We start from the raw sequence: 25,731 nt of genomic DNA, 5'->3' as shown, positions 1-25,731 counted from the left end.
GTCCGGATTTAAGTGGCGGACCCTGTATATATAAATATATATATATATATGTTACATGATTACGTCTAATCATTCCACTTTGCGTCGAGCTCGTAATCGGTCGCGCTATAATACGTCTTTCAACCGAGATGATTCGTTTCTACGAAATAATAGATATAAATCGCTCCGCACTCGCTCCTGTGTCGCGAAAATTGGAGCACTCTCACTTTGATTGATCACGCGCACTCAACACGCGCTAAACAAATCAGACGCGCAAAGACCGCGACAGTATAATCGACCGAATTATCACGCCTGCGATGATACTGAGAGAAAAAATTTAATTAATTAAATCTGCGCGATGCGATGAAATATATAATCTTTAGTAAAATACTTTGTTACGTTTTGATGTACTTCGCGGTTGTCTTCTTCATTTGCTGCACAACGCGGATACGCGCTTTCTTTGACGAGCGACCGATAGGAAACCGGAAGAGAGAATTTACGGATATATAGCGAGAGATTTATAAGCAAACAGTTAAATCTCTTGACCCCGTTGCCGAGAAAAGTAGATCGCGCGTGAATCTCGTTCTGGCACAAAGCGTCAATTGAAATCTGAAAAGCGAATCCCCTCTTATCTCAGAATGACGCGAGCGGATACGCGTCGACCGCGACTGTGCAGCAGAGATTTAAACTCTGATCGTCGTAATTTTTAGTTAAATAAAACTAGAGAAGTCATCCGATGACGCGATCATTAATAAGAATAGATTCTATCTTCGGAAATCTAATTTGATTCATTAAATGAAAGACTCGGAGCAGTGCGCTATGTTCCGAAACTTATTTTCGCGTTGAACGGGATCGAACTACAATCGTTTTGTCTTCGATGCACGACGTAATTTTAATTAGCACCACTGGATTCCTCGTCTCAAAAATTGTATAAGAAACGACGCCTGATTTTGTATCTTCTTTCTCGAGAGCACAGCAAAAATACAATCTACTCGCAACGCCATTCTTTGCATTTTTTCAGAAACTTTCACCTTCTGTTTGTAAATTACAAGAAAGTTCTCGCAATTTAATTTTTTAATTTTTTAATTTTGATGCGTCATTTTGTTTCGTTTCTTAGACTCGAGAGAGGACGTAGTCTGGGTGTCTGGTGAAGAAAGATTGTAGTTACGCGGCCTTTTGATGAGCGGAAAAATCAAAGGTTCGCCGAGAGACGGCGCAACCAACGCGACATCAATGACTCGAACATCTCGAGCACGACGCAAACCCGTCTCCGGATGGTTTTGGCTTGTTTGCAGCGTCTGCTTTATTTTGTGCTTGATCTGTCTTGGCGCAGGAGCACTGGTTGTTTTGAATACTTCCGAGGAAAAAAATTCTGATTCATCTGGTAAGCACGCTCGCATTTCTCTGTTCAACCAAATAACACGTGTCCCCGCAAAAAAAAAAATCTCTCGTGTTCTTCCCACATGTTTTGATATGATTCACTGGTCGTATATCAAATTCTGCGTTGTTTCTAATCTGCAAAAATAACGTCTGCTCTCTCTCTCTCTCTCTCCAATACATTACGTAGTACATATTATGGCTTGAGAAAATAAAAAAAAAATTTATATTTTGTTATTAACGATTTAACTGATGTTTCATTTTTGTTGAACAAAAATTTTGCAAAATTTTGATTAAAATCGTCAAATAAATAGATCGCGTTGATCAATTCGAGAGTTTTGCGAGTCACGACCTGCGACACGCGACTAATTGATTAGATACAAGTGTATTAAGATAATAGTTGGGAACGTTTGCGTGCACGCCTGCGTTAACTTGTGTGTTATCTCTGTACTGTGTTCCACGTCAGACAATTTTCTTCAAAAAAAAAAAATTAATCATTTTAAGAGATTCTACACATATCGAATAGCTTTTCATAGTTACTGGTCAAAGAAAAAGAGAGAGAGAGAGACATAAAATTATTTAAAGTTCAAGACTACTTCTGAGGTTTGTTTGTGTCCTGATTGTGTTCATTTCTTTACTTAGTTCATGAGTGAGACAATTACAGTTTATTGTATCTTTGTCTTATTTAGATACGAAATTGGAGACGAATCCTGAAAAAATGAGCGTTGTTAAATCAAGCTACAGGCTGCCGTCGGAAGTCAAGCCTGTGCATTACGATCTTCTGTTACATCCTGTACTCGAAAACTCTACTTTTATCGGAAACGTCACTATTCTCATCGACGTTCTCGATAAGAGAAAGACCATACTTCTTCATCAAAAGGATCTCAAAATCACAGACACAAAATTGACAACCTACGGTTTGGAAACAGACTATGAAGTTGAAATTGAAGACACAAAATATGCGGATCACGACATGTTTGTAGTAGTGCTCAAAAATGATCTTAAGCCAGGATTGTATAATTTGAGCATGGTGTTTAATGGCAGCATGGCGAATAAAATGGTTGGACTTTATACCAGCAAATATGTAAACAAGAAAAAAACACTAAGGTAATATAAACTTGTTTGCTTATAAGCAGCGCGTATAAATCAAAGTATACAGCACAAAAAAGCTCATTGTGACATGACATAATTAATTGTGATTGTAATGCGTTCCTTTACATATTTTGACTGCTATCAGTTACATTGCCACCACCAAGTTTGAGCCAACTTATGCCAGACAAGCATTCCCATGTTTTGATGAACCTAATCTCAAAGCTACGTTCACAATAAAATTGCGCTATAACAAACAAATCGACTATCATCCTTTGTCTAATATGAATATAGTGGTACGTAAATATTTTTCTACAATTCTGACCCCCTTTATTTATTTTTGCACGAGTTTTTGATGCGAAATGCTCGAAATGTCCCAGCTCCGATATTGTTTCTCTCTAGGATTGTTACATACTTGTCTGAGAATATATGTTTCGTTTTTTTTTAGGAACAAATCCAAGGAAGACAAGACAGGGAAGCATATACAATCTTTGAAAAAAGTAAACGCATGTCGACCTATTTGGCTTGTGTTATCCTCAGCAATTTTAATGGTCAAACTAAAACTGCAACAACCTTGAATACACGCAGTTTTAATGTTACCGTTTACACCGCACCTATTCACGATTCTACGAAAAGCATTCTTGCTCTAGACACCGCCGTGGAGGCAATTCAATATTACGCAGAGTTGTTCAGAACAGACTATCCTTTGCCAAAACTCGGCAAGTATCAGATTTGATTGTGTCATTTTTTTTTTTTTTTTTTTTTAATTTTTCTCATAAATTTATATAAATTTTCTAAGTGTCGCGATGTGTTTGTTGTTCAGACTTGGTTGCTATTCCGGACTTTGTCTCTGGGGCAATGGAGAACTGGGGTTTAGTGACTTTCAGAGAAACAAGATTGCTTCACGATTCTTACAACGATCCTATCAATCATAAGCACGATGTCGTTAATGTGGTTTGTCACGAACTGGCTCACATGTGGTTCGGAAATCTTGGTTGGTATTTATATATCGCATTTATTTATGGATTTTATGTGACTATATGCAACCACACTATGTGAGATGTTTCTTTCTTTGCAGTCACTATGTCTTGGTGGAACGATTTGTGGCTCAACGAGGGTTTTGCTACGTACATGTCGTATAAAAGCGCAAATGATTTTCAACCGAACGAAGGACATGTGAGTTTTTGTATTAACGTTACGATCGAATAATGATATATAGCCCGATTTCACAAATATAAAAGATCAATGATTTGATGATGTGGGTCAACGAGAACAAGATTCACAAATGAATATTTATTTCAGATGAATAATTTCGTGGTTGAAATAATGCACCCGGTGTTGTCCTACGACTCAACCAAAAGCACTCATCCGATAATCTACGACGTCAACAATCCGGACGAGATAACATCATTCTTTGATGACATATCCTATAAGAAGGTATGACGAAATATATAGTTATTATAATTGTGCGACATTTATATGAAGTTTCAACAGATTTATTCAAACCGTTGTTTGCCAGGGAGCATGCGTACTCCGTATGATAGAGAATTTCATCACGTCTGATGTTTTCTACGGTGCCATCACCAACTATTTGGAGAAGTATGCATACGGTAACGCAGAAACCAAGGATCTGCTAAGCTGTTTGCAAGATGCGATCGGTAATAAATTAAATATCACCGATATAATAGACCCTTGGACGAAACAGAAAGGTTATCCTGTAATTAACGTGAAGAGACATGAAGAGAAATGCATATTAACTCAGCAATATTATCGCACAAATAATGATGATGATGATGATAAAACGGAAGAAGAAGATTTTAGTAGGTGTGTTATTTTATTTCTCTCTCGAGAAATAAAATGAAAAATTGTATTTTGAAACAACAATTAACCGTTTATGTACTTATGTGTGCAGTTTACGATGGACTATACCTATCACTTACATCACGAACAAAAACGGAACACCAACTCTTATTTGGTTCGACAAGAATGAGGAAAAGGGTAAAAACAAACTTTGATTTTAAAAATTGTTTACAACAAGAAACGAATTTGCACGTATAATGTTTCTCTTTGTTAATAAAAATTTACAGTCGAACTTATACTCAATGAAGATACCAGATGGATCAAATTCAACGTGGACCAAGTCGGTTATTATCGAGTCAATTACAATATCGAGTGGTCGTCGCTCGCGTCTTTGCTTTCCTATCATCACACGGTAAATTGTCTATTGACATTGTTTTGTCACAAATAAAATTTTTTAACACGAATAAGAAACAAATGCTCTTTCACACAATGTGTTTTATTTTAATACTTAATTATTCTCGCTCTCTTCTGTCTCGATCGATTCTGAATATTTTCTCACGATGACACAAATTTTTGTTGATTTCTGTTGCAGAGATTGTCGATAGCAGACCGAGTGAATCTTTTGGACGACGTCTTCAGTCTGGCCGAAGACGGCCATTGTAGCTACCGGACGGCATTTACCTTTATTAAGTATCTTTCGGAGGAATATTCCGCTGCTCCGTGGGAAACTGTGTATTCGAAATTGCTACCGATCTACAACATGATAGAATTAAATAGTCTGGAATCTTCAGAAATCTTCCTGGTAATGTGATCGTATCAGTAAAAAGCGTTTTTGTACCTTTCACAAAACTGATATGATCATTTCTGCATCAATCCCGTAATGATATTTTACAGCAATATCTGAGAAAAGCATACAGATTCAACATCTATCGAGATGCGGGTTGGATCGTTAACGAGACCACGGAGGACACCGGGCCTTTCCACATCACCAGAAGAGCGCGAATAGCAATACTTAGGTTTGCCTGTTTCATAAAAATAGAGGAGTGTTTGAATGAGGTCAACAAGCTTTTCAATGCCTGGTTAGACGGATTGATAGAACTACATCCCGACATTCGTTCGTTGGTTTATTACTACGGTTAGTCCATATATTCCGTTTGTGATATATTGCTCTTATTGTATCACATTTGATTCGCCGGAATCAAACTAATAAAACTTGCGTTCTAATGTTTTTTTTAGGTTTGCGTAGCAGCGGAAAAAACATGGCTCGGGACAGTTCGCTGCTCTCGCAAGCGTGGCATCGTTTGTTCGATAAATTCTTAAACGAGACCGACCCCAACGAAAAGAACAGAATAATGTACGGACTGACTGGCATAGAGTCCGACATTATTTTGAGAAAGTTGGTATTGCGCACGATCCGATGCGATGTTTTTGTATCTGAATGTTTTCTGCCTTCAAGATCAATTAATGTTTTGATTTTTCCTTTTTGTCAGATTCATTGAAATGGCCAAACAGGAACAGTACGTACGTCCTCAGGATTTCTTGAATTGCTTGATTATGATCTCCAAAAATACATACGGTTCGATAGAGGTGTGGGACTGGGTGCGCGCTAATTGGGAATTCTTGGTCAATCGTTACACGTTGAACGACCGTTATCTCGGTCAGCTCATACCGTCAATCACACGGTACTTCTTCACACCGCAGAGATATCAGGAGTTGAAGAATTTCTTCGAGAAGTGGCCTGACGCGGGCGCCGGCGCTAGCGGCCGATTGAAAGCGGAAGCTCAGATATTGAAAAATCAAAAGTGGTTCAAAAATCATGAAAAAGAAATAGCGGAGATTTGTTTATAAGAAGAAATGAAAGTAAAGTGAAGTTACGTCCAAAACTAAAAAAAAAAAACTAAAAAAAAATAAATAAATAAAAAGAATACCTCAATAATGGATAAGAAAGAAAAACTTGTTATATAAAAAATCTGTCAGTTTGTTTCATCGCGCGTTTGCGCTTAAAGGAAGAAGGGGGGGAGGAAGATAATCAATTGTGATGTTTGTACATGTAAGAATATAAACTAGCGATAACAAAAAATTACGATCGACACTTCTCGTCGATTATCGCGGCAGCGTAGCTACGTACGAAAACACCAATTTGCATTTCGCGTGAGAGACATCTTTTTATATACCACATGTTTATACAAATTTACGCATATCTTTTAAAAATAAAATTCCAAAACAATAAAACCTCTTGTTTATATTATTATAGCTGTTATTTGCCGATGATTTCCTCCCTCGGTTTTCGCATTCGTGAGATATACGCGCGCGCAACGCACTATAAAATTTGCGAAGGTCGGATCTTTTATGAAATCGACCGTGTTGCGTTCTATTTCCGTTGTAATTGGTTTAATGCGCCGTTTTATTAGCCGATTATTGCCAATAAATTAAATAATCTAGACAACAAGGGTTGTAATTCATCGCGATGTTACGCGCATGTTTGCGATATACGCGCTTCCGTTTTGCACACACGATGCGCTGGAATATAAATTTTTTATGGAAAATATTTTTTCACATAAACATTTCCACAAAAATTGAAACATTTTTTGTTGCAATTTTTTCCGTTGTTTTTTATACGTGAGATCCATAAGATAGCGGTACGTGAAGTGAACGTCTCATTCGCGACGTTCTTCGAGCACGTTCTTCTTGCGTTTCGCAAATATATAACTCTTGTCGACAATCACGATCGCGAGGGCAAAACTTGGAAAAAAAAACAAGACGCGAAGAACAGTGCCGACATGTGACAAACGCGCCGCGTTCAAGCAATTAATATTGATTGTGCGTGCTCTCTCCTCTCCGCGTTCTATTATAGCGCGCGTGCTGTTCCCATCAACAGTTCAAGTTTCCAAGTTCCAAGTAAACATCCGAGTTTTCAAAGTTTTATACAAGTTCCAAAGTATTATGAGACGACAAGAGAGAGATTACAGAATCTTTTATATTGTTATATTCGGGAGCACACACACAGACACGACAGTTTGCATCGAGTTTTTTGACGTATCGAACAGTGCGCGTGAGTTTTGGATATTCATGCGTCAAAAGACAGTCCGTATATTTTCGAGAAATTGTAAAAATCTCGTTAAGCATTTGGACGACCGTGATTGAAGTCGTTTCAATGATGAAGAAATAGACGTTTAGTTTACAGAAATAGATATTACTTCTATTAAAAAATAAAGATATTCATTCGAACGCATTTAAGAACGGCATTTACACGCAGATAAGCTTGAGCAGATGCGACACTTAGAAAAAATGCGAACACATTTTGCAAATTTGATGAGAACGAGAGAGAGAGAGAGAGATGTTATCCGGCGTGTTATCCGCTCGCGATAAGATACAGCGCTATATATCTGGTAATCCATTACCGGCTTTCTCGATACCAGTTTTCTCTTATCGCCCCGCGCCAGTCACAGAATGGATTGACAATTGTGTCAAAAAATCTGATCGTCAAAAACTACAACTCTGGGAAAACTTTGCGTCAATACGCAAGAGATGCGTATAAATACACTTTGACATCGTTTAATTGTAATTAAATTACATTTCTCCCCATCAAATCATACAATTTATTGCTGTATAATAGATTCCCCCGCACAGACACATAACGTCCATTAGACGTCTAATGGACGTCCATAACTCCATGTGACGTCTGAATGAACATCTAATGGAGGTTTGTATGGAATGTGCTGTTCTTGCGCGGGTTTATTTGTGAGAGAGACGCAAAATAATATCAATTTATATCAGAAATATAATCAACGTAATTGTTGCAAACAAACAATTCGTTTCGCGAACGTCTTCGTTAAAATCGAATCGCGGACGCGAATCAAGGACGCGTCGTAAAACTTTAAATCCGTCGGAGTAGTTGCTCTTGAGACCAGTTGCATTTCCAGATGCTTAAAATGTTGACGTTGCATTAGAATCCGGGTTTCACAATTTTGCAGAAAAACGAGCCAGTTCGACGTAACGCCCGACGAAAACAAATGTCGATCTACACATTTCTCTCGCGGCAACGCGAAATGTCACTTTGCACGCAAATATGACGATTGTAACGTTTGCCGAGACCGTGTCGCGCCGATAACTTTTGCAGCACGACTCCGTCGTGATTTTTTCTCCGGCGAAACGAATGTCTCGGGAGGGATCGCGTTCCATCCGACAGCGCGTCATATCACGTCACACAGAAACGTTTCGGAGTTTTATCTTATTTTTTACGACAGTTCCGGAGTCGTTTCCTTTCCCTTTCCGTCACCGATAGCGAAAAATCAAGAAATATGAAAAAAAAAAAAGGAGAAAAGATCCGGCGGTCTTCGAGCGGCTGAAAAAATATACTACGCGATTTTGATAGTTATTTTCTTTTTTATCTTTTTCTCTCTGTTTTCGTGATTAATTAAAATTCTAACGCTTAGATAAAGATAAGTCGCATCATCGTTTCCGCTGAAACTTAATTGAAAAAAATACTCTATTACATATATTATTCACGCGTTCGTAAAACAACGAAACAACTTTTACGATTTGCCTCTACAATTTTGTTTTGTCAGTACACTTTGTTCGCGCGTTTACACGCGAAGAAACGTAAAAATTTATTCATTGAAAAAGTTTCGCGCGCGCGCATATTCCGAGCTTAAGTGAGACTTAGACCACGTGTGGATAAAAGTGTGAGCACGTTTTATTCTTCCGTATAAATAAAAGAGGACAGTGTGCCACGTGCAATTGGCGATGTGTATGTGTACGAACTAATCGGAGAAAACTCCAAGTGTATCTAACTGGAAGTTGCGAACAATTTAGAAATAGCAAACCTAAGTAAGTAAGAGACGGAGCAAGAAGATGCACGCGTGTGTGGGTCGCGCACGTAACGAGCGAATAAAATTCAAGACGACGTCACTCGCGCGCCTAGAGTAGTTGATGATATGTGAATAAAAATTCATAAACAAATCAAAATAAGTCGAGTCAATTGTTCAGATGATAACTCAAGAAACGTTGCGCGAGTGTGTTGCCGCGTGTATAAATTATTACTTTTATTCAGATTTTTTTTCTTTTTGTGTTCCGCACAACTTGTTTTTCTCTCACAACATACAAATCTACGTATGTACGATCGTGTTACAAGTCTGATGCGGATCTTTTGTTTGGTGTGTATCTCGCGCGAAAGATAAATACTGTGTGTCTGTTCGAATCTAATATGTATCTAAAAACATACATACAAAAACATAATTAACATTTTTGGCGACATTTGTGCGCTGCGACATCTCGAAACGCGACCTTGGTTTTGTTTTTAAAACGTTCTGTTAACTTTTCTTTCAAAAACGAGAGATTGAAAGCTATTGAATTAATTACCTCATGTATTTCGGATGTTCAAAACAAAACAGATAAAAGCAAAGAGGAAAACCGCTCAAACGGTCTGTCTTTCGTACATGTGCTTCTTTTCTTTTAAAAGAACTTCTTTCAAAATGTCGCCAATTTTGACAGCAATCTCCATTGGAATTCATACGAAGAATCCGTCTGCCGGTCCGCGCCGGATAATTCATTATACGTGTATATCACGTATGCATGGAATACACAACACACTTCTCTCGCGTATCTTCTCTTTCTTGTAAAAAAAAAAAAAAACCTTTTTTATATTTTTCTATGGAAATCGACGATACTTTTCTGCGATACGTGCGAAAACTGTTTAATTCGCGAAAATAAAACAAGGAGATCTTGATTCCGAGAAGATTCGAGAATCAATACGTTAGAAAATTGAGAGTTTCTTTAGCTGGAAACACTTGCTTTCCTCGTTGAATTTTTTCGCGATAATGTAATACACGCCGAAGATTATGTCGAAACATTTGTCTTTTTCTCTCTCTCCCTCTCTCTCTTTCTCTCAAAAACAGCACTTAAGGTCAAACGCGCAATTAGAGAGAGAATTTCTTTTAATCAACTCGAAATGCACTCGCGTTGGAGTGCAGGAAAAAAAACTGCGAGTGGCGTTGGATAAATCGAGAAAACGATTGGCGTCGTATAAAGGGTTTCGAGCGTTTCGAAGGGTGTTGTTTTAAAAGGCCATCGGTCGCGCGCAAAGAAAATCTCGATGAGAGAAAAGTCGCTTAATGAAAAATTATACAATTAAGAAATTGGCAATTAAACGCAATTGCGGGACGAGAGAAGCGCGCGCGGAAGAAGAACCTGAGTGAGATGTTGTCCGCGCGCGACAACAAAGTCAGCTTAATTTTATTCGAGTCGTAAATTTTAGTCTTACTCGCCGATCGCAGCAGCAGGTGTTTGCCAACAGAAGTTTACGATTAAAGCCCGAAATATTATGTTGTCCCGACTTTGTCGGAAATCTTTCCTCTTTTCCCCGAATGTGTGATAAAATGTAACGTGAACAATTGAATAAATTTCCGTTTTCGTTTTTCGCAAAGAATTCATAGCTTGCATCAGTATATTTCTTAACGCAAAAAACATTGAACGATTAAATTCGTCATAGTTTCTCTTTGGGAGATTTAGATAAGCTCGCGTCGATATCTCTTGAAACGCGAGAGAGTCTTAAAATGTCTAACAAAAGAAAATTTCGAACGTTTGCTCAAACGTTCAATTGTTGTTTCGAATATTCGAACAACTCGTTTGAATAAGAAAAAAAAAAAAAAAATTTGCAAAGCGAGAAACTACAGGAAAACCTTGTTTCTAAAATACCTTTGTGTAAGTATGTATGCACGAATTAGTCGCGCGAACAGTTCGCGAACAATGTCCTACTTGCTTGAGTGTTGCTGCTTCGTCGAACTGCTTGAATAAATCGAGCATACAACTCGAATCTGTTGTCTGAGTAATGTCGATGGTGTTTCCTGTCTATTTCACACTTGTCGGGAAGATGAGTGTGATCTCTGCGCTGGCGCAAAGCTGTCCCACCACCGTTGGCTGTTTATCGGTGCGCGGCTCTATTCGAGAAGCGTCAAATCAACTCCGACTTTTGCCCGGATACGAGGTGATACTCTTTCTCTCTTTCTCCCACTCTCTCTCTTTTTTTTTCTTGATCTTGTTGTCGAGAATCAAATGCGACATTGAGTTGCGCGGCATCATTCCGAATCCTCGTGAAACGGAAACTTTTATCTCGATGATCTCTTCGTCGCCCATGTGAGAACATCTTCCGCCTAGAGCTCGTTTTTCTTCCTGGATTTCTCGTCGCCGGACGATCGGCACAGTTTCGTCGTGTCTGGTGAGTCGGAGACTACGTTAATAATTATAAAATAAAATTAGTGAAATAAAGTGTATGCAAAATAAAGTGTATGCAAAATAAACAGGGGATTAATTCAAATCTAAAAATACAAAATCCGATGGAGGGAGGAAAAATTTGTGTAAGATAAAATATTTTCTGTTAACAATTGAGAACTAATTGCTTCGTGCAAATTATAAATGTATCAATTTTTACATATGGACAGATTTTTTATATATAATTCGTACTTCATCATATAATTGTTTTATATACAATTATAAATATGTAATTTATATATAACTGTACATATAATAATATATAAACATTTTTGGAAGTGAATTAACAAATCAGAAGTAAAAGCAACACAAACTAACATAGAATTGAACGCGTGCTAGATAAATGCAAGATAATGTTATTTCATGGCAAAAGATATATTTTTATAAAACTAAGTGTACGTAATGTATAACAAATACATGTAATAAATAATTTCCTATTAACTCTTTTGCACCCTAATTTACGACTCCAATCTTCGTTCCTTTCTGCTAAACTGTAAGTCCCGTTGCTATTAAAGGGCGCGAATTTCAATAAGGAAAAAGCTAATATTTGCACTATTTATATGCGAAGGTCAGATGTCGCGACTTTAGATGGTAAAAAGGTGTAAGTGAGGTTGATATAATTAAATGAAGTTTTGATATAATTAAAATTGCGTCAAAGAACAAAAAGTATACTTTTTCGAAGTGTGGTGGAGAATAAGCAAATATATACATGTATAATTTGTCGTAATTGCAACACGAGCCTTCTCGCAGATTAAATAATGAATGAACTGATTGAGAATTAAATTAATTTTCTATGTAGATAGAAATACTAAGCATATCGTATTTTAAAGCTATAGTGCTTGGCCTTTTAGATATTATCTTTATTAAAGAGATGTAAAAATGATTATGCAACGAGACAAAAATAAGAGATTGCAAATTTTGTCTGTCGTAGCGTGTGCGTCTTCTTCTCAGCAATGACAATCTTATGAAAAAAGTTTTTTTATAAAATAATAAGTTTAATACATATAATATTAAAATAGTCAATCGTGAAAAATCGCGTGACGTCAGCGACAATCGCGAATTGTCATGAATAACTTAAACATATTGTTCGAAAATCGCGTTTGCAAACGAGCTGACACGACCGTTGACGGGTTCCGATTAAAATGTACGATCAATTGCACGCAAAATGTGTTCCAGTTTTTTTTTCTTTTTTTTTTTTTAGTAGATCATCGTCGTCAAACGCAAGACGCCGATACAAAAAAAAAGTACAGATCGGCGGATTAAATATGCGACACGTGTCTCGTTCCCGGGAGAGATGAGTCGCGCTGTCGGTCGACTACGAAAGTAGTCGACAACAAAAAAAATTAATAATATCCCTAAAATCTTTTTTTTTTTTTAGAAAAAGATATATAAAACAACTTTACGCGAAAAAAAGTATTAAATATTTCTGCTTTGTTTTTATAAAAATCTTGTGTAAAAGTGCAAAAAAATTTTTGCGTGGCCAAACGTCAAGAATTTAAGATCCGATCTTTCGCAGTATCGTTAAACGGATTACACACGAGCGGTCGACGTTTCTCCGCGCAACAGGTGAAAAGAATCGGAATGGAATTTCTCTCTCTCTCTCTCTCTTGATCTCCGTTTAATCTAGATTATTGCTGAGTGATTTTCTGAATGTGTGAAAAGAAATCCGCGCAACACAGCGAATTAAAAACTCGTTGTAAGATTGGTGCGATTTTTATCGTGAAATTAGTAGACTCATCTTCGATACTCGTATATTCGTTTAAGGAAAACAACACTGTTTTTGTGATAAATAAACATCGCGTTGTTCTATAACAAACTACGCATTTATCTGCAGTTTTGTGCTCTCGAAAATATGCAACACTTGTTTGATTCGTGAGAAATTGTTTTTCTGCGTGATTCGATACTACGTCGTGTAAACGCGCGTTGCGTGTAGTGATTAGCGCTTATCGAATAATAAATGTGCGTTGATGCTAACACGCTGTGTTAATTATCCGCGCGTTTCGAATTATGTGTCGCTTGCTTAAGTTTAAAAAAGTTTTCAATTTTACTCAGAAAGATAAAATTGAATGAAATATTTCAAATTTATCTCGTTTATATAGTTAAAGAAATATTATCGATAGAATGTTATCAAAAAGCACTGTGTGTGTGTATATATGTATATATATATATTGTATATACATATTGTATATATACATTTAAAATATATCGAAATACTGCGAGAGACACAGACAAGCGACGGAATTTAATAATAAATTCACGCACGCGCATCGTGTCGGAATGTTTGCATTCCGTTCTATCCGCGGTGATCCGCGTTACACATTTAAACAAGTGTCAATAATATTGAAAGGTGGAAATCTAATCGCGAATATTGCACACGATCTCCGTAATCGAACCGCGCGCTATTCCCAATAATTGGATATCATATTGAAGTAGCTCGCTCTACGAAAGACGAGAGACGAGGGGAAAAACTTCGCGTCTAATCTTCGTAAAATATTTGATCATATTTCGTAATGGAGCGTGTGCATCTTGCTGCAATAAATTGTTTTATCGAGTTTATTTTCACGACGGAAACTAATGGATATAAACAGGTGAGAGAAAAGAAAGACAAATAACAATATTCGAACGTAAATCAATAAATGTGAAACGTCGATTTGTTGGTTTTTTTCTGTATCACCGTGTTTTGTCCGTGTTACTTGTCGTATTTGCGAGAGAAATGTTGATTTGCTTAAAAAGATCAACAATCCGCTACAACATCGGAATAACGTAAGCAAATAGGAAGATTATGAGATGAGAGATTTATTTTTACAGAAGTCGCATGTTCAACTGTCGCAACTAATCAAAAGCGCCGTTCTTTGCACAAAGCAAGCGTTGCCGCGATACACGCGATAAAATAATTCAATTGACTATCTCTCGGAGCTTATTTATTATACCTAGTTAAAAATCAACACCATTGCGACGCTGGTTTCTGCGTCTTTAAATTTAGAGTTACTTTTATTCCTAGCCAGTCTCAAATCTTTTTAAGTTATTGCCGGTTTGCCATTTCAAGAAAGGCGCCGATTTCTTTATTTAAATATAAGTTTGTATTCATAAGTAGTTTTTTTTTTTTTTTTTTTCAACGTCTATATCATTGCAAAGTCACGGTAGCGACTTCGTAAAAATGACAGAGCAGCAAAATCACACCATAAAGATACGTTTTTTTCGTGTTAGCATTTGCGCGCGTGTTTTATATCTTTCAAAGCGATTGCGATTAACTCTGTTTCAAGAATACGCGTCTTAAAATCGTTCCAACAAACCGTTGTACATTTTCAACAATTTCGCACAGACATTCGATTCAAAAAGAGAATACTCGAGAGCGCATTTTTTCACAGAGTGCGTTTTGTTTCCGAATACCGAAAGTTTAACACCCTGAGGGATCATCGTTCGCTGATTGCGAAATAATGTTGTGTTTGCTTGTTCGTGTTTATGCATCAGTTTCTCGTCGCGAATCTAATGCGGATCTGATGACTAAATTGAAACACAATCCCGATGTTATGTATTTTCCGAATGCAAGATTAATTTTTGCAATTTTGATAAACTCGCACAACAACAATTTCGAAACAAAATAATTTTCATATAAATTACAATTATTGGATGTTAAATCTACAGAGAGAGTTTTCAGCGAGAAGAGTTCTCGATTCACGAAGAAGCGACGAGATAAGCGCGAGCGAAATGATTAGAAAAATTTAATGACCGTTGAAACGATTTCCGACGTTTAATTAACACCGATTTATCAGTGACAATTAGATAATGACCGGTTCGCAAGGACGATCGACGTCGAAAATAGCGCTCATGTGTTTCCGCTTCGAAGCAAACGACGTTTACAAAAGCGCTCGATGACAACATCGCGAACACGATCGTGTGCGCGGCGAGAAACAATTACTTCGGGCGCGTGTGAACAGGTTTAGAACTTCGTCACGAACAAGGGGCGCAGAGCGGATAGAGGTGTGTGACTCGCCGGCACGCTACAACTTTCCGGAAGCTGTGTCCGGTTTATTTGTCGAAAGCAAACCGCGTTAGCCGCTTTGCGTTTCGCAAACAAAATCAAAATATATAGTATCTGTGCTTTTAATCTGGGAAAACAAGCATACTTATCTCGTGCGTTTTGTCACGAACTAGAAAGAAATTGGTATATCCAGATGTTAACAAAACCCGAAATGTAAAACCGCTAAATGTGTCGTATCTTTTCTCACACACATGTGAGATCTTCACACAGAAGATAAGAAATATATTTGAAATATGTTTAAAAAGTAACGTCGGAGCAAAGTTATTGCACGAAATTATTTTTGCATCAAAAATTAATTTCAATTATGATTACTATTGTTGTTACATGTATACATATATTTTTTTTTTCATAAAAGCTCATTAATTGATTACAAAGTGTGCGAAAGAGATTTGAACAAGCGCGTCTTTCTATCTCATTCCGCGTATCTTTGTTTGCTAATACATAATGAAGTAGAAAATTGGATACCAAATTTTCTCTTTGTTTTTTTAAAGCTCTTTCCGCCTCTCATCGTGTATAAATATTAAATCTATCTATGTATTTTCTTTTCGTCGCAAAGATCCTACGTCGCACCACTTCTGCGTTGTTCCAAGTAGGTCACGTAAATAATTTTACACCCTAATGATACTTCGCATTAAAACAGTTCAAATTAAAAAAAAAATTTTTTTAAAGAGAAACTCACGCTGTCGAGTAACGTAACGAGCGAATATATAAGTCATAATCGCACGCGCAACGACACAAATTCGCGCGATTAATCGATTAGAACCGATTAGAATCTATGTATAACATTTGGGTGCGGTCAACGTCTCACTGCAAATGTTTCCAAGTATCATTCTATCTTTATTCTACATACAACGAGAAATAAAGATAGAACGATGCTTCAAAACATTTGCAGTGAAGCTTTGACCGCACTCATTTGTAACAAATGTGTATTGTGCGTAAATAATAAACTGCGTCTTGCGTTGTCCGTCAATAGAAGATTTTTTTAAGGAAAAATATTTTGAAATATTTTTGTTGTTTCAGAATCGAGACACGAGAACGAAAGTAAATATGAAAAGCCAATTGACTGAGAAAAACTACTTGACATCGAAAAAGACACATTGAAAAATCGACGATGCCGCGTCTCGGTCAAGCCTCATCGTTCGATTGTCGATTCCGTCGAGCTTGCGACGATCTCGTCTTCGCGTAAGCCAAGGAGTGCAAACAATTCGCACAAAACATCCCTCCTCGTCGTAATTTCGTTTTGTGAATAATTTACAAGCGACGATGAGCGACTGTCGAGCTAACTAAGTGAGAGAGAAGATATACACACACACACACACTCAAATATCTAATTTTCAATCTGCAAAGTTGATCGGAAAAAAAAAACAAAGAGAAGAATAAGGTTTCGTTCGGATAGAACTTCACCGTCTTTATCTTCTCGAAGTTGATAAAGAGAAGACAAAATGATCTCGAGCGCAACGACGAACCTCACGCGATTTCGTCAGGAAGATCCAGAAGATTTCTGGAATTTTTCGACGGAAAATCAATTCGCGATCGACGACACGACGATTCGATACGACTCGCTCTCTGACAACTACACGAAAACGGTCGACAACGAGTCGATTTTCCAGTTCATCGACGAGAATGTAACGAACAATCGGGACCCGCTCTCCATCCTGGTGCCTATCACGGTGATCTACATCGTGATCTTCTTGACCGGTCTGATCGGCAATATCTCCACGTGCGTGGTGATCGCGCGCAACAAGTCCATGCACACCGCCACGAATTATTACCTCTGCAGCCTGGCGATGTCCGATCTGTTGCTGCTGGTGTCCGGCCTGCCGACGGAGATGTGGATCATCTGGTCGTTTCCTTACATCTTCGGCGAGACGTTCTGCATCCTTCAGAGCTTCGCCGCGGAGACCGCGGCCAACGCGACCGTTCTTACCATCACGGCCTTCACCGTCGAGAGGTAAAATTTATGTTAAAAAATACAGAGAAAAAAATACAAATATATAAACACGAGGAAAAAAACGCACGTGGCCGAAATGACAATATCGCAGTGTCAAGCTGTTGTTGTTGTTAGAAAAGAAAAATTGTAAAAAGAAAAAAATCAACAACGATACGTTACTCTTCTTAGATACGTGGCGATTTGTCATCCCTTCATCTCGCACACCATGTCAAAGCTGTCCCGGGCGATTAAGTTCGTCATAGCCATCTGGCTGATGGCTCTGTGTCTCGCCGTGCCGCAAGCCATTCAGTTCGGTATAATGTACAATTATGTCAACACCACCACAATCATCCTGGATAGCGCGAGGTGCTCGATAAAGTGGATATTGGTCGAGCACGCCTTCGAGATCTCGACCTTTCTGTTCTTTGTTCTGCCGGTGACGATTATCATCGTCCTGTACATGCTGATAGCCATCAAGCTGCGAAGCTCGAACATGCTGACCAAAAACATAAGCGGTGGTCACGTGCGAGGTATTTTGAACCACGTGGATAGCGCCAAAAGAAGAAAAGAGAACGCCCAGAAGAACGTCATTCGCATGCTGGGTGAGTGAGTTTACTTTGTCATCGTTTGCGGTTGAATGCGAGGATCGTTTCCTCGAAACACCTACGAGATCGAGATTTGTTCCGATTACTTTTGATTCTGATTTATATTTGCCGAGAAGCCGATCGAGATTTCCGATTAAGGTCTGACGCACAAATTTCGCGGATAAATTGCTAGAGAGAGTCAGGAACATCGACCCGTATTGAATATAAAAATTTATATAAAAATTCTTGGAAAACCTTACGCGAAGTTCGTCTTGTTCTGATTTCGATTTAACATTACGGCGCGTCCTGGGGAAAGCAATTAGATCAATTTATTATTTGCTCAAGTAAATAATAAAATCATCCGTTTTCTGCTTATTTCTGTTGCCAAGTGAGAATTTTTGCTACAAACTTGTTAATGTACATAATTCGATTCCAAAAATACACTCGGAATGTTCGATGAGGAAATTTTGTCGAGAGAAAATTTATCGATTTTGTTGTATAAGATGAAAAAAACCTTCGAATTGTAAAAGAAGTCACACGCGTAATACTGAATCACCAACTGTGAAACTTGACAAATATGTATACATATTTATTTAATATATATATATATATATATATATATATATATATATATATATATATATGTTTTTTGTCAAGTTTCGTACTTAATGATTCAATATATGTCAGGATGGTTCGGAAAGCTCGCGTACAACTTCATATGCACAAATAATTTACACTTTTATTATTTTATTTTTTTTCTTCTAAATTAAGATATTCCAGAGATGAGCTGATACACGAAGCAAATTGATAGTGACTGCACATGCTAAATAAATATCTAAATCATGTCATGAGAAGCGAATTTAATTTAAATCGCAAAATATTCAAATTTATCGTACATCAATAAATTTTAAGTTTATTTTTTATATATATATAATTTATTCTCTTCTTTTCTTCACTTAAAGCTATGTTCGCAGTAAATCCGAGCTGAACACTCGAAGCGAATTGATGAGCTATACTTTACTCAAATAAACATCTGAATTCATCATGTTTGCGGCAACTTTAATTTAAATCGCAAGATATTCAAATTTATGCTTAATTGTTTTTGCGTCCCCCTTTAGCGGAATCAAAAATATTTAAATGTTGTCTCGGTGAGATTCCGTCGCGCATAGAATATGCAAACGAATATACGATGTAATAAATTATTTTTCGCAGCTTATACACAAACGACGTTAAAGCGTTCTAGAATATTTTTGAATTGCTTTTTACCGGGCATAAATTTCTGTCAGTTACACAGTCTCGTGTTACAGCATCTTAAGAGAGAGAGAGACGACGCTTTTATAGGCGCAAAAATTATAGACACAGTCTCGGGTTAACTTCTTAAGGAAAGAACGTTTTTATAATAGAAAAAAAAAACACGTAAAAACAAACGCAGAAACAAATTACAGACAACACGTACAATGTGTGTCACACATTCGCCGGCTATTTTTCACGCGGCAAAAGAATTGACCCGCCGCCGATCTGTAGCATCTTATTACTCGATACCGAACTCGATGCGAAAGGGTCGAGTGTTTTCGCGCGCAGGTCTTCCTGTCGGTCGAAATACTTCCCGTAGATTATACGAGTTGACGCGCGATCCGGTTTCAAGATCAAAGTCTAATTGTCAAAGTTCACAATCGGAAAACAAGTTTGCGAATTCCTCTTTTTCATCGCGCAAAATGTTCTCCTCACAATTTCAAGGTGAGTTTACTCGCGACGCAATTGTCGGAATGCATGACCATTTCTCTCACGACAAAACAGGGAAATCAACCGCGAATGATACTACTATTTACATATTACGACGATTCTTGTTCTTGAAACTGTGCAAAGTTAAACGCGCGCGTTTACAACACAACGTCAGTAAATTTCTCGACAATGTTCAAGACAAATTTTCTTTTCGCGAGCTAAAAGGCGCGAGGACTGTTTCCTATAATTACACGTTTATTTCAGTTTCACTATTGGCATTTTCTTTGCTCTTTTCGTCACAGTTTAAACGATCGAATTATGTGTTCAAACACGATTTTGAATCGGGTTGTGTGTAACAGCCGCGCAATTTTCCCGAACAAATGTTTGCCCCGAAATGTCGTTATTTCGCGAGAACGAGAAGCAGGTTACCGAACATACGTGTTGGAATTCTGGCGAATCGATCGAGACGTGAGACGACGGAAAAGTCAAATTGGAGACATTTACATGGCACCCCCCAAGGTGATAAAGTTTGAAATACGAGAGTCCCTAAAATTTCGACGAGTGTGCTTTCCGAGTTTTATTATCGTCTTTCTTTCGTTTTCCTTGACCGTGTGGAACGGCCTCGTGTGCTCGTGGCGGGACTCTCGTTTTCGCGCGAAACCCCGCAAACATTATTCTTCTCGCGCAGTAACAGGCCAAGTAACAGCCCTCGATAAACGATTTTTCACTTTTTGCGCCTCTTCCATCGCCAAGTGTCGCCAACTGTCGGGAATGACTGTAGAAATTTTTTTTTTTTTTATTAAATTTCTTTCGAACTTTCGAATTGTTGTGTTTGTTCGCATTAAAAGAATATAAATAAGGCGAAACAATTAATTTCGAATTTTCTCTTTCGAAAATTCCACCCGAGGCGAATTTTTAACCGTGTTGCGCGTCGATATATTTATATCTGCTTGGAATCTCAACGATCGAGATAAGTGTTACCTCAAATAAGTTGAAAACAGTTTTGGTTTTAGCGGGCTAAACCGTTTATTTCCGACAAGGACAAAAACAATCGTCGCTTCCACGTGTTTATATTGCGGATGCATTTTGACGTAACGGCGCGGCGCTTGTATATCTTTGCTCCCGATGATGCGGTCCGAGCAATTTCTGTCTATTTTTCGACCCGTTTGCTTACGCAAGGTTTACACCGCGGGAGTGGATCTCCCCTCCCGGATCGTGCGCGTATCAAGAACCTCCTCGGCGGTGAGATGCGTGGTTAGTCGCATCCAAATTTACGCTGAATTATTATGGCAATTTGCAGATCTCCCAAATCTTTCAATTTAGCGCCCACGCGTCGACCGTTTTAAAACCCCTCTTCCGCGTGTATAATCTCTCGACGTCTCGAGCTAAACAGGACGTTTCACAGTTATGTGTCTCTGTCTCTCTTTCTCTTTCTCTCTCTCTCTCTCTCTCTCTCTCTCTCTCTCTCTAACACAATTAATAAAACTCAGTAATTGCTTAATGAGCGATTTAAAACACGTTGAAAAAATGTCAATTAGTTTTTTTTGTCCGCATTCTCGAATCTTTCAGCTCTTCCTCATCTTACGCAAGATTGATTATGCAAATGAACTCGCGGGCATATTCTGAGATCCGGTCGGTTAAGAGCGAAAGTTGACGGACAAGATTCGAGAAGTCACATTGAAATAGTTTGATCTTTTTTTTTTTGCGTAAAAAAATGTTTCTACGAATTCTACCTTGAATCCGCTTCGTTTCTTGACCTAAAACAACGAATTGTTCGAAAGAAGTATGTCGATAATAATCCGAAGGTCGCCCGCTAAAAATATCTAAGTCTACTACTTTATTTTCGATCTGTAGTAGAGACGTTCCCGAGTATACCCATCGCGGTAATGGCCATTTATTTATCTGTGCCAATTTTCGACCGCATCGATTTATATCAATCAAATAGAGAAACACTTTCTCTCCTGTCGAATTTCCCGCAAAATTATCTCGTCTCTTTTTTCCGTCAAAATAGATTCTTTTGTTTTGTTGTTTCTTTATTCGTAACGCCCTGGGGAACAGTTCTCTCTCTCTCTCTCTTTCTTTCGTGATGGAAGAAATTCGGTTACTCACGTGTGTGTACGCGCCTCTGTTATTCCTCCTCCTTTCTCTGACGATCGAACTCGGTCGCGTATCATGACACAACAACGAAAGGAAGAAACACGTTCAATTAACTTCGAGAACTTACTCTGGGATGCTCTGCGTCTTGTCTCGTCGCGCGATTATCTTCATAACGAAGTCCCGTGTGTTTGTTTTGTTTTCACACGTCTCGCTGAATGATAAAACGCAAACGCACATAATAAGGGAAGCGATCTTGCAAACGCGCCCGTTTTTCGACGAAGCGAGAGAAAAATCTGAAGATAATGTTTTTCCCCGAAAATAAAATTTCTTTATTCGGTCGAAGAAAAGTCTTTCTGCAAGTTATGGGATTTTGAAATTTACCGCGCACGCGAATTTTAAATTTACTTTTTACCTTCTCTTGGTAATTCTTTTTTCCGAAAGAAATTTTCGACAAATCGCGCGGGTCAATTTTCGAGGTTTCGAGTCGAAGCGGTGAACCTTCCGCACGGTAAGGGAAACAAAGCGGAAAGAGGGAGTCGTTCGAGAGCTTTCATCAGTTTGTTTCGCGCGTCTGAAAAATGTTTTTGAATTTTTTTTCCAGTTGCAGTTGTCGTCACTTTTATTATTTGCTGGGCGCCCTTTCACGCTCAACGTTTACTTGCCGTCTACGCCAGCAGCCGCGTGAAGAAACGGCCCGAGGAACTTCTCACACTGCAATCGATATACGAGGTTCTTACCTACGTGTCCGGGATATTTTATTACTTATCAACAACCGTGAATCCTATTCTCTACCAGATTATGTCGAAGAAGTTTAGACAAGCATTCAAGGTAAACCTCTTCCGGATCAGAGAGAGACGAGCGGAGAATACACAAACTCTTGCGTTCACAAAATATTGCGATAATATTATTGCGATAATATGCTCCAAAATACACATAAATATATATGCGCGATTATAACAAGACAAGTTTATTCGCATGCTTCGTTTCCCTCATCGGAACGTGTGTATTTTTATTTTTTTATCGCACACGGCTTGTTGAAACAATAATAATAAAGTATTTTTATCGGATACGAGTGGATTTTTTGTACAGCGATCTACGATTATCGAAAAACAAGAAAATAAAAAAGAAAATAAAACAGAATAAAAATAAAGAAGACAAAACAATCATACGTACCTTTTACCTTTACATTGATTGCGAAATCGATATAAATCGATATCAACTTGGTTTTTACTAACTAATTGTCTCAATCTCTCTGTCTTTCTCTCTCTCTATTGATACATTCCAATACATGTACTCTGTATAAATTTTACCTCACGAAAACATGTAATACCGTAGTCGATGCTGCCCAAATGGTACATCAAGAAGTTCTCGTCCCGTCAGGACAAACAGCCGACTTACAGTATTTTAACGCGGTGCCAGAAGCCGACGACGAGATATCGTTTAGACGCCACTCAGCACGCGACATTCGTCGACGACGACGAGCAGCAACGACTAACGCACATCGCGCTTACGGACAAAAAACCCGCGATAAAATCGAACGGATTTTTCGCTCAGCAGAGACCGGACAACTCCTCGCCGACGAAGGAGCAATCGGAAAACGTGCCGGCGCGATACGAAAGCGACACGATCAGCAACTCCAGCCTGAAGGACCTCGAAGAGACCGAATTTACCGAAACGGAGCTTACACGTTACATGAGTGAGCTGAACAATAGATAATTTTATCATTTAACTCTTTCGGGACAAAAACAAAAATAACAAAAAAAACAGCGCGGCGCTCTGTGTGACTTCGCCGACAATAAATGATATGTGTGCGATAAAACTTGACGCTTGCATCACAAAATGATTTTCTTTCGTCCGTACTCTTTCGTTCGAACGTTCTGAAACATAATCTACACGTCACAGAAACAATCTGTGCGATGTACGATTGTGCGCACAAGTGATGTACGATTTTGTTAAATTTGACCGGAAAAGGAAGAGCGTCACGCGACATATCAATTTGCATTGCTTTGTGCCTCTTATAAATCTCTGCGAGTGACAAATCCTCAAACGACGGTAAGCTATTAGGTTGCAAATACTAAAAAGTAAACAAAAAAATTAATTACGTAATGCTGAAAACTAATAAAATAATTATTATGCAAATAATACAACAAAAAATCTACTATAATATTTATTATACAAGTAATTTTCGTCATCTCCTCAAATATTAAGATCTACGATCTGAAAGAGTCGGAAAAAACGTCAAAATTAAATTTTTTTCGCGAAATAAAAACTTTTAGTAAATTGGTTTTAATAAATATGTACATATAAAAATATGTTGCTGAAAAAATGAAGATTATTTGCGACAAAGATCGAGTCGAATAAAAATGTATGCAATAATTTTTTCTGGAGTAATGAAAATCATTTAAATAGGAGAATATATTATTTCAACAGCTACTCGACAATACTGGAAGGGCGCATGACATCGCCGCATCTGAAACAAGACCGATCTCGACGCTATCCATCGCGCACGTGACATCGCAACGGATCAACAAACACGCGGCAGAGCAAAGAAACTCGTCTCATTTGCAAGCCCGTGCGCACATACGCAACGTAGCACGCGGTGCAAAAGCGCAGCGCAAGCCGTAATTTTGTCAGAAACTAAGGAATACTTAATATAGCTTAGTTTTTTCTTACCGAAAGAGACTGAAGGAAAACGTTTTGTTTTAGAAATAAGATATATTTTTATACAAAAAAAAAATAAAATAAAATACGTAACTCTCACTGTTAGCCAAATAAATAGATCACTCGTATTAGTCACTCGTAATGTTTCTCTGTGCCTCGAAATAAAAAAAAAAAAAAAAATCTCGAAATTTTGTAAAAAATAAAACAAGAATTCAACAATTGTGACACGTGTTACGCCTGACAAAATCTTGCTTTATTCGACAGATGAATTTATCTGCGTAACGAATACACGAGATGTTATTATGTACAGTGTTAACAATTCAATATACTTAAAATGTTAAGTAATATCTATATCTCAAATATTTCTCTGTGTACTTTGATATACAGTAATAATAAAAACGTCTATTTATAAAAGTCATATGATAAAAAGATTTCTGACAATCGTCAAATATTACATTCCTTACCCACATCTTTTCCTGAAAAAAATACAATACAGTAAAAACAAAAAACAAAAAGAGAAATACTTATAAATAATTTACAAGCCAATTATGCTGGCTGCAACAAATATAATTTTTGTTACATGTGCAAATATAAATTCTTTTAAACGTGTAAATTGATAACACAACAGAAACTCGAATTGATTTCAATTCAAAAATTCATCTAAGACGCTCAATTTGCGAATGTATAAATTATCTGTATTTCACCTCCTTATGAAATTTAAAACAATTCATTGCAAAAAATCATTAAAAAAATACTTACTTGTCGTACAAGAAAAATTGATTACAGAGACAAAGCAACAAACGCTTCATAGTCGAGAAGTATATTAGAACACGTTTACGTTTCGTTAAAAAAAAGATATTTTTATCACAGTAGAGTCTTGATTCGCCTTTTGCTCGTACCTCCCCACGTACGAAACGGTGGAACTCATCTCGGGAATGTCGGCGGCGTTCGCGTGCAAACCCGGTGAAACGACCGTGGTCGTTGTGGCCGCCGTGTGGACGTTCATTCTCTGAATGTTGTCCATGTAGTTCTTGTTCTGCACATTCAAAGTGCTGTTGATGACGTTTAAATGCGCCTGAGGCAGCGAGGTGACAATAGGAGTGATAACCGACGAGGGGGACGCCGCGGAAATGCCACTTTGCGGCGACTGACCGACGTACGGTGTCTGCACCACGTTGTTC

General features: G+C 37.9%; 3 protein-coding genes across 5 annotated transcripts in view; 2 read left to right on the top strand and 1 right to left on the bottom strand.

Annotated features, from left to right (window-relative positions):
* LOC109856071 (glutamyl aminopeptidase-like) overlaps positions 1-6,477 on the top strand; it is an 8,020-nt gene extending 1,543 nt beyond the window's left edge. For 2 of the 3 annotated variants that reach the window (XM_020430935.1, XM_020430933.1), the window contains 14 exons: positions 1,097-1,363; positions 2,046-2,463; positions 2,594-2,741; positions 2,894-3,164; positions 3,269-3,439; positions 3,524-3,621; positions 3,748-3,882; positions 3,965-4,269; positions 4,358-4,443; positions 4,533-4,657; positions 4,838-5,047; positions 5,140-5,380; positions 5,482-5,641; positions 5,736-6,477. In XM_020430935.1, coding sequence (XP_020286524.1) covers positions 1,159-1,363; positions 2,046-2,463; positions 2,594-2,741; positions 2,894-3,164; positions 3,269-3,439; positions 3,524-3,621; positions 3,748-3,882; positions 3,965-4,269; positions 4,358-4,443; positions 4,533-4,657; positions 4,838-5,047; positions 5,140-5,380; positions 5,482-5,641; positions 5,736-6,093 — 2,931 coding nt within the window. In that variant the 5' untranslated portion in view covers positions 1,097-1,158 and the 3' untranslated portion in view covers positions 6,094-6,477. Of the gene's footprint in view, positions 1-1,096; positions 1,364-1,781; positions 1,960-2,045; positions 2,464-2,593; positions 2,742-2,893; positions 3,165-3,268; positions 3,440-3,523; positions 3,622-3,747; positions 3,883-3,964; positions 4,270-4,357; positions 4,444-4,532; positions 4,658-4,837; positions 5,048-5,139; positions 5,381-5,481; positions 5,642-5,735 lie in introns of those variants that run through there. The other variant, XM_020430936.1, reaches the window with a different exon arrangement.
* Positions 6,478-10,947: 4,470 nt separating this feature from the next.
* Positions 10,948-24,730, top strand: LOC109856073 (neuropeptides capa receptor-like). The gene is made up of 6 exons (XM_020430938.1): positions 10,948-11,461; positions 16,577-17,507; positions 17,676-18,088; positions 22,491-22,717; positions 23,225-23,585; positions 24,320-24,730. The coding sequence occupies exons 2-6, from the start codon at positions 16,999-17,001 to the stop codon at positions 24,346-24,348; spliced, it is 1,539 nt and encodes a 512-aa protein (XP_020286527.1). The 5' UTR covers positions 10,948-11,461; positions 16,577-16,998; the 3' UTR covers positions 24,349-24,730.
* A 51-nt stretch (positions 24,731-24,781) lies between these two features.
* Positions 24,782-25,731, bottom strand: part of LOC109856076 (zinc finger protein 568-like) — a 3,710-nt gene continuing 2,760 nt past the window's right edge. The window contains exons 4-5 of the mRNA XM_020430944.1: positions 25,310-25,715; positions 24,782-25,026 (exon numbers count right to left, since the gene is read on the bottom strand). Coding sequence (XP_020286533.1) covers positions 25,395-25,715 — 321 coding nt within the window. The 3' untranslated portion in view covers positions 24,782-25,026; positions 25,310-25,394. The remainder of the gene's footprint in view (positions 25,027-25,309; positions 25,716-25,731) is intronic.

The sequence above is a fragment of the Pseudomyrmex gracilis genome, unplaced genomic scaffold, assembly GCF_002006095.1.
Source record: "Pseudomyrmex gracilis isolate BER0280 unplaced genomic scaffold, ASM200609v1 scaffold_106, whole genome shotgun sequence".
Lineage (NCBI taxonomy): Eukaryota > Metazoa > Arthropoda > Insecta > Hymenoptera > Formicidae > Pseudomyrmex > Pseudomyrmex gracilis.
The sequence above is the reverse complement of the archived record's forward strand: the minus strand, read 5'-3'. Positions and strand labels throughout refer to the sequence as shown.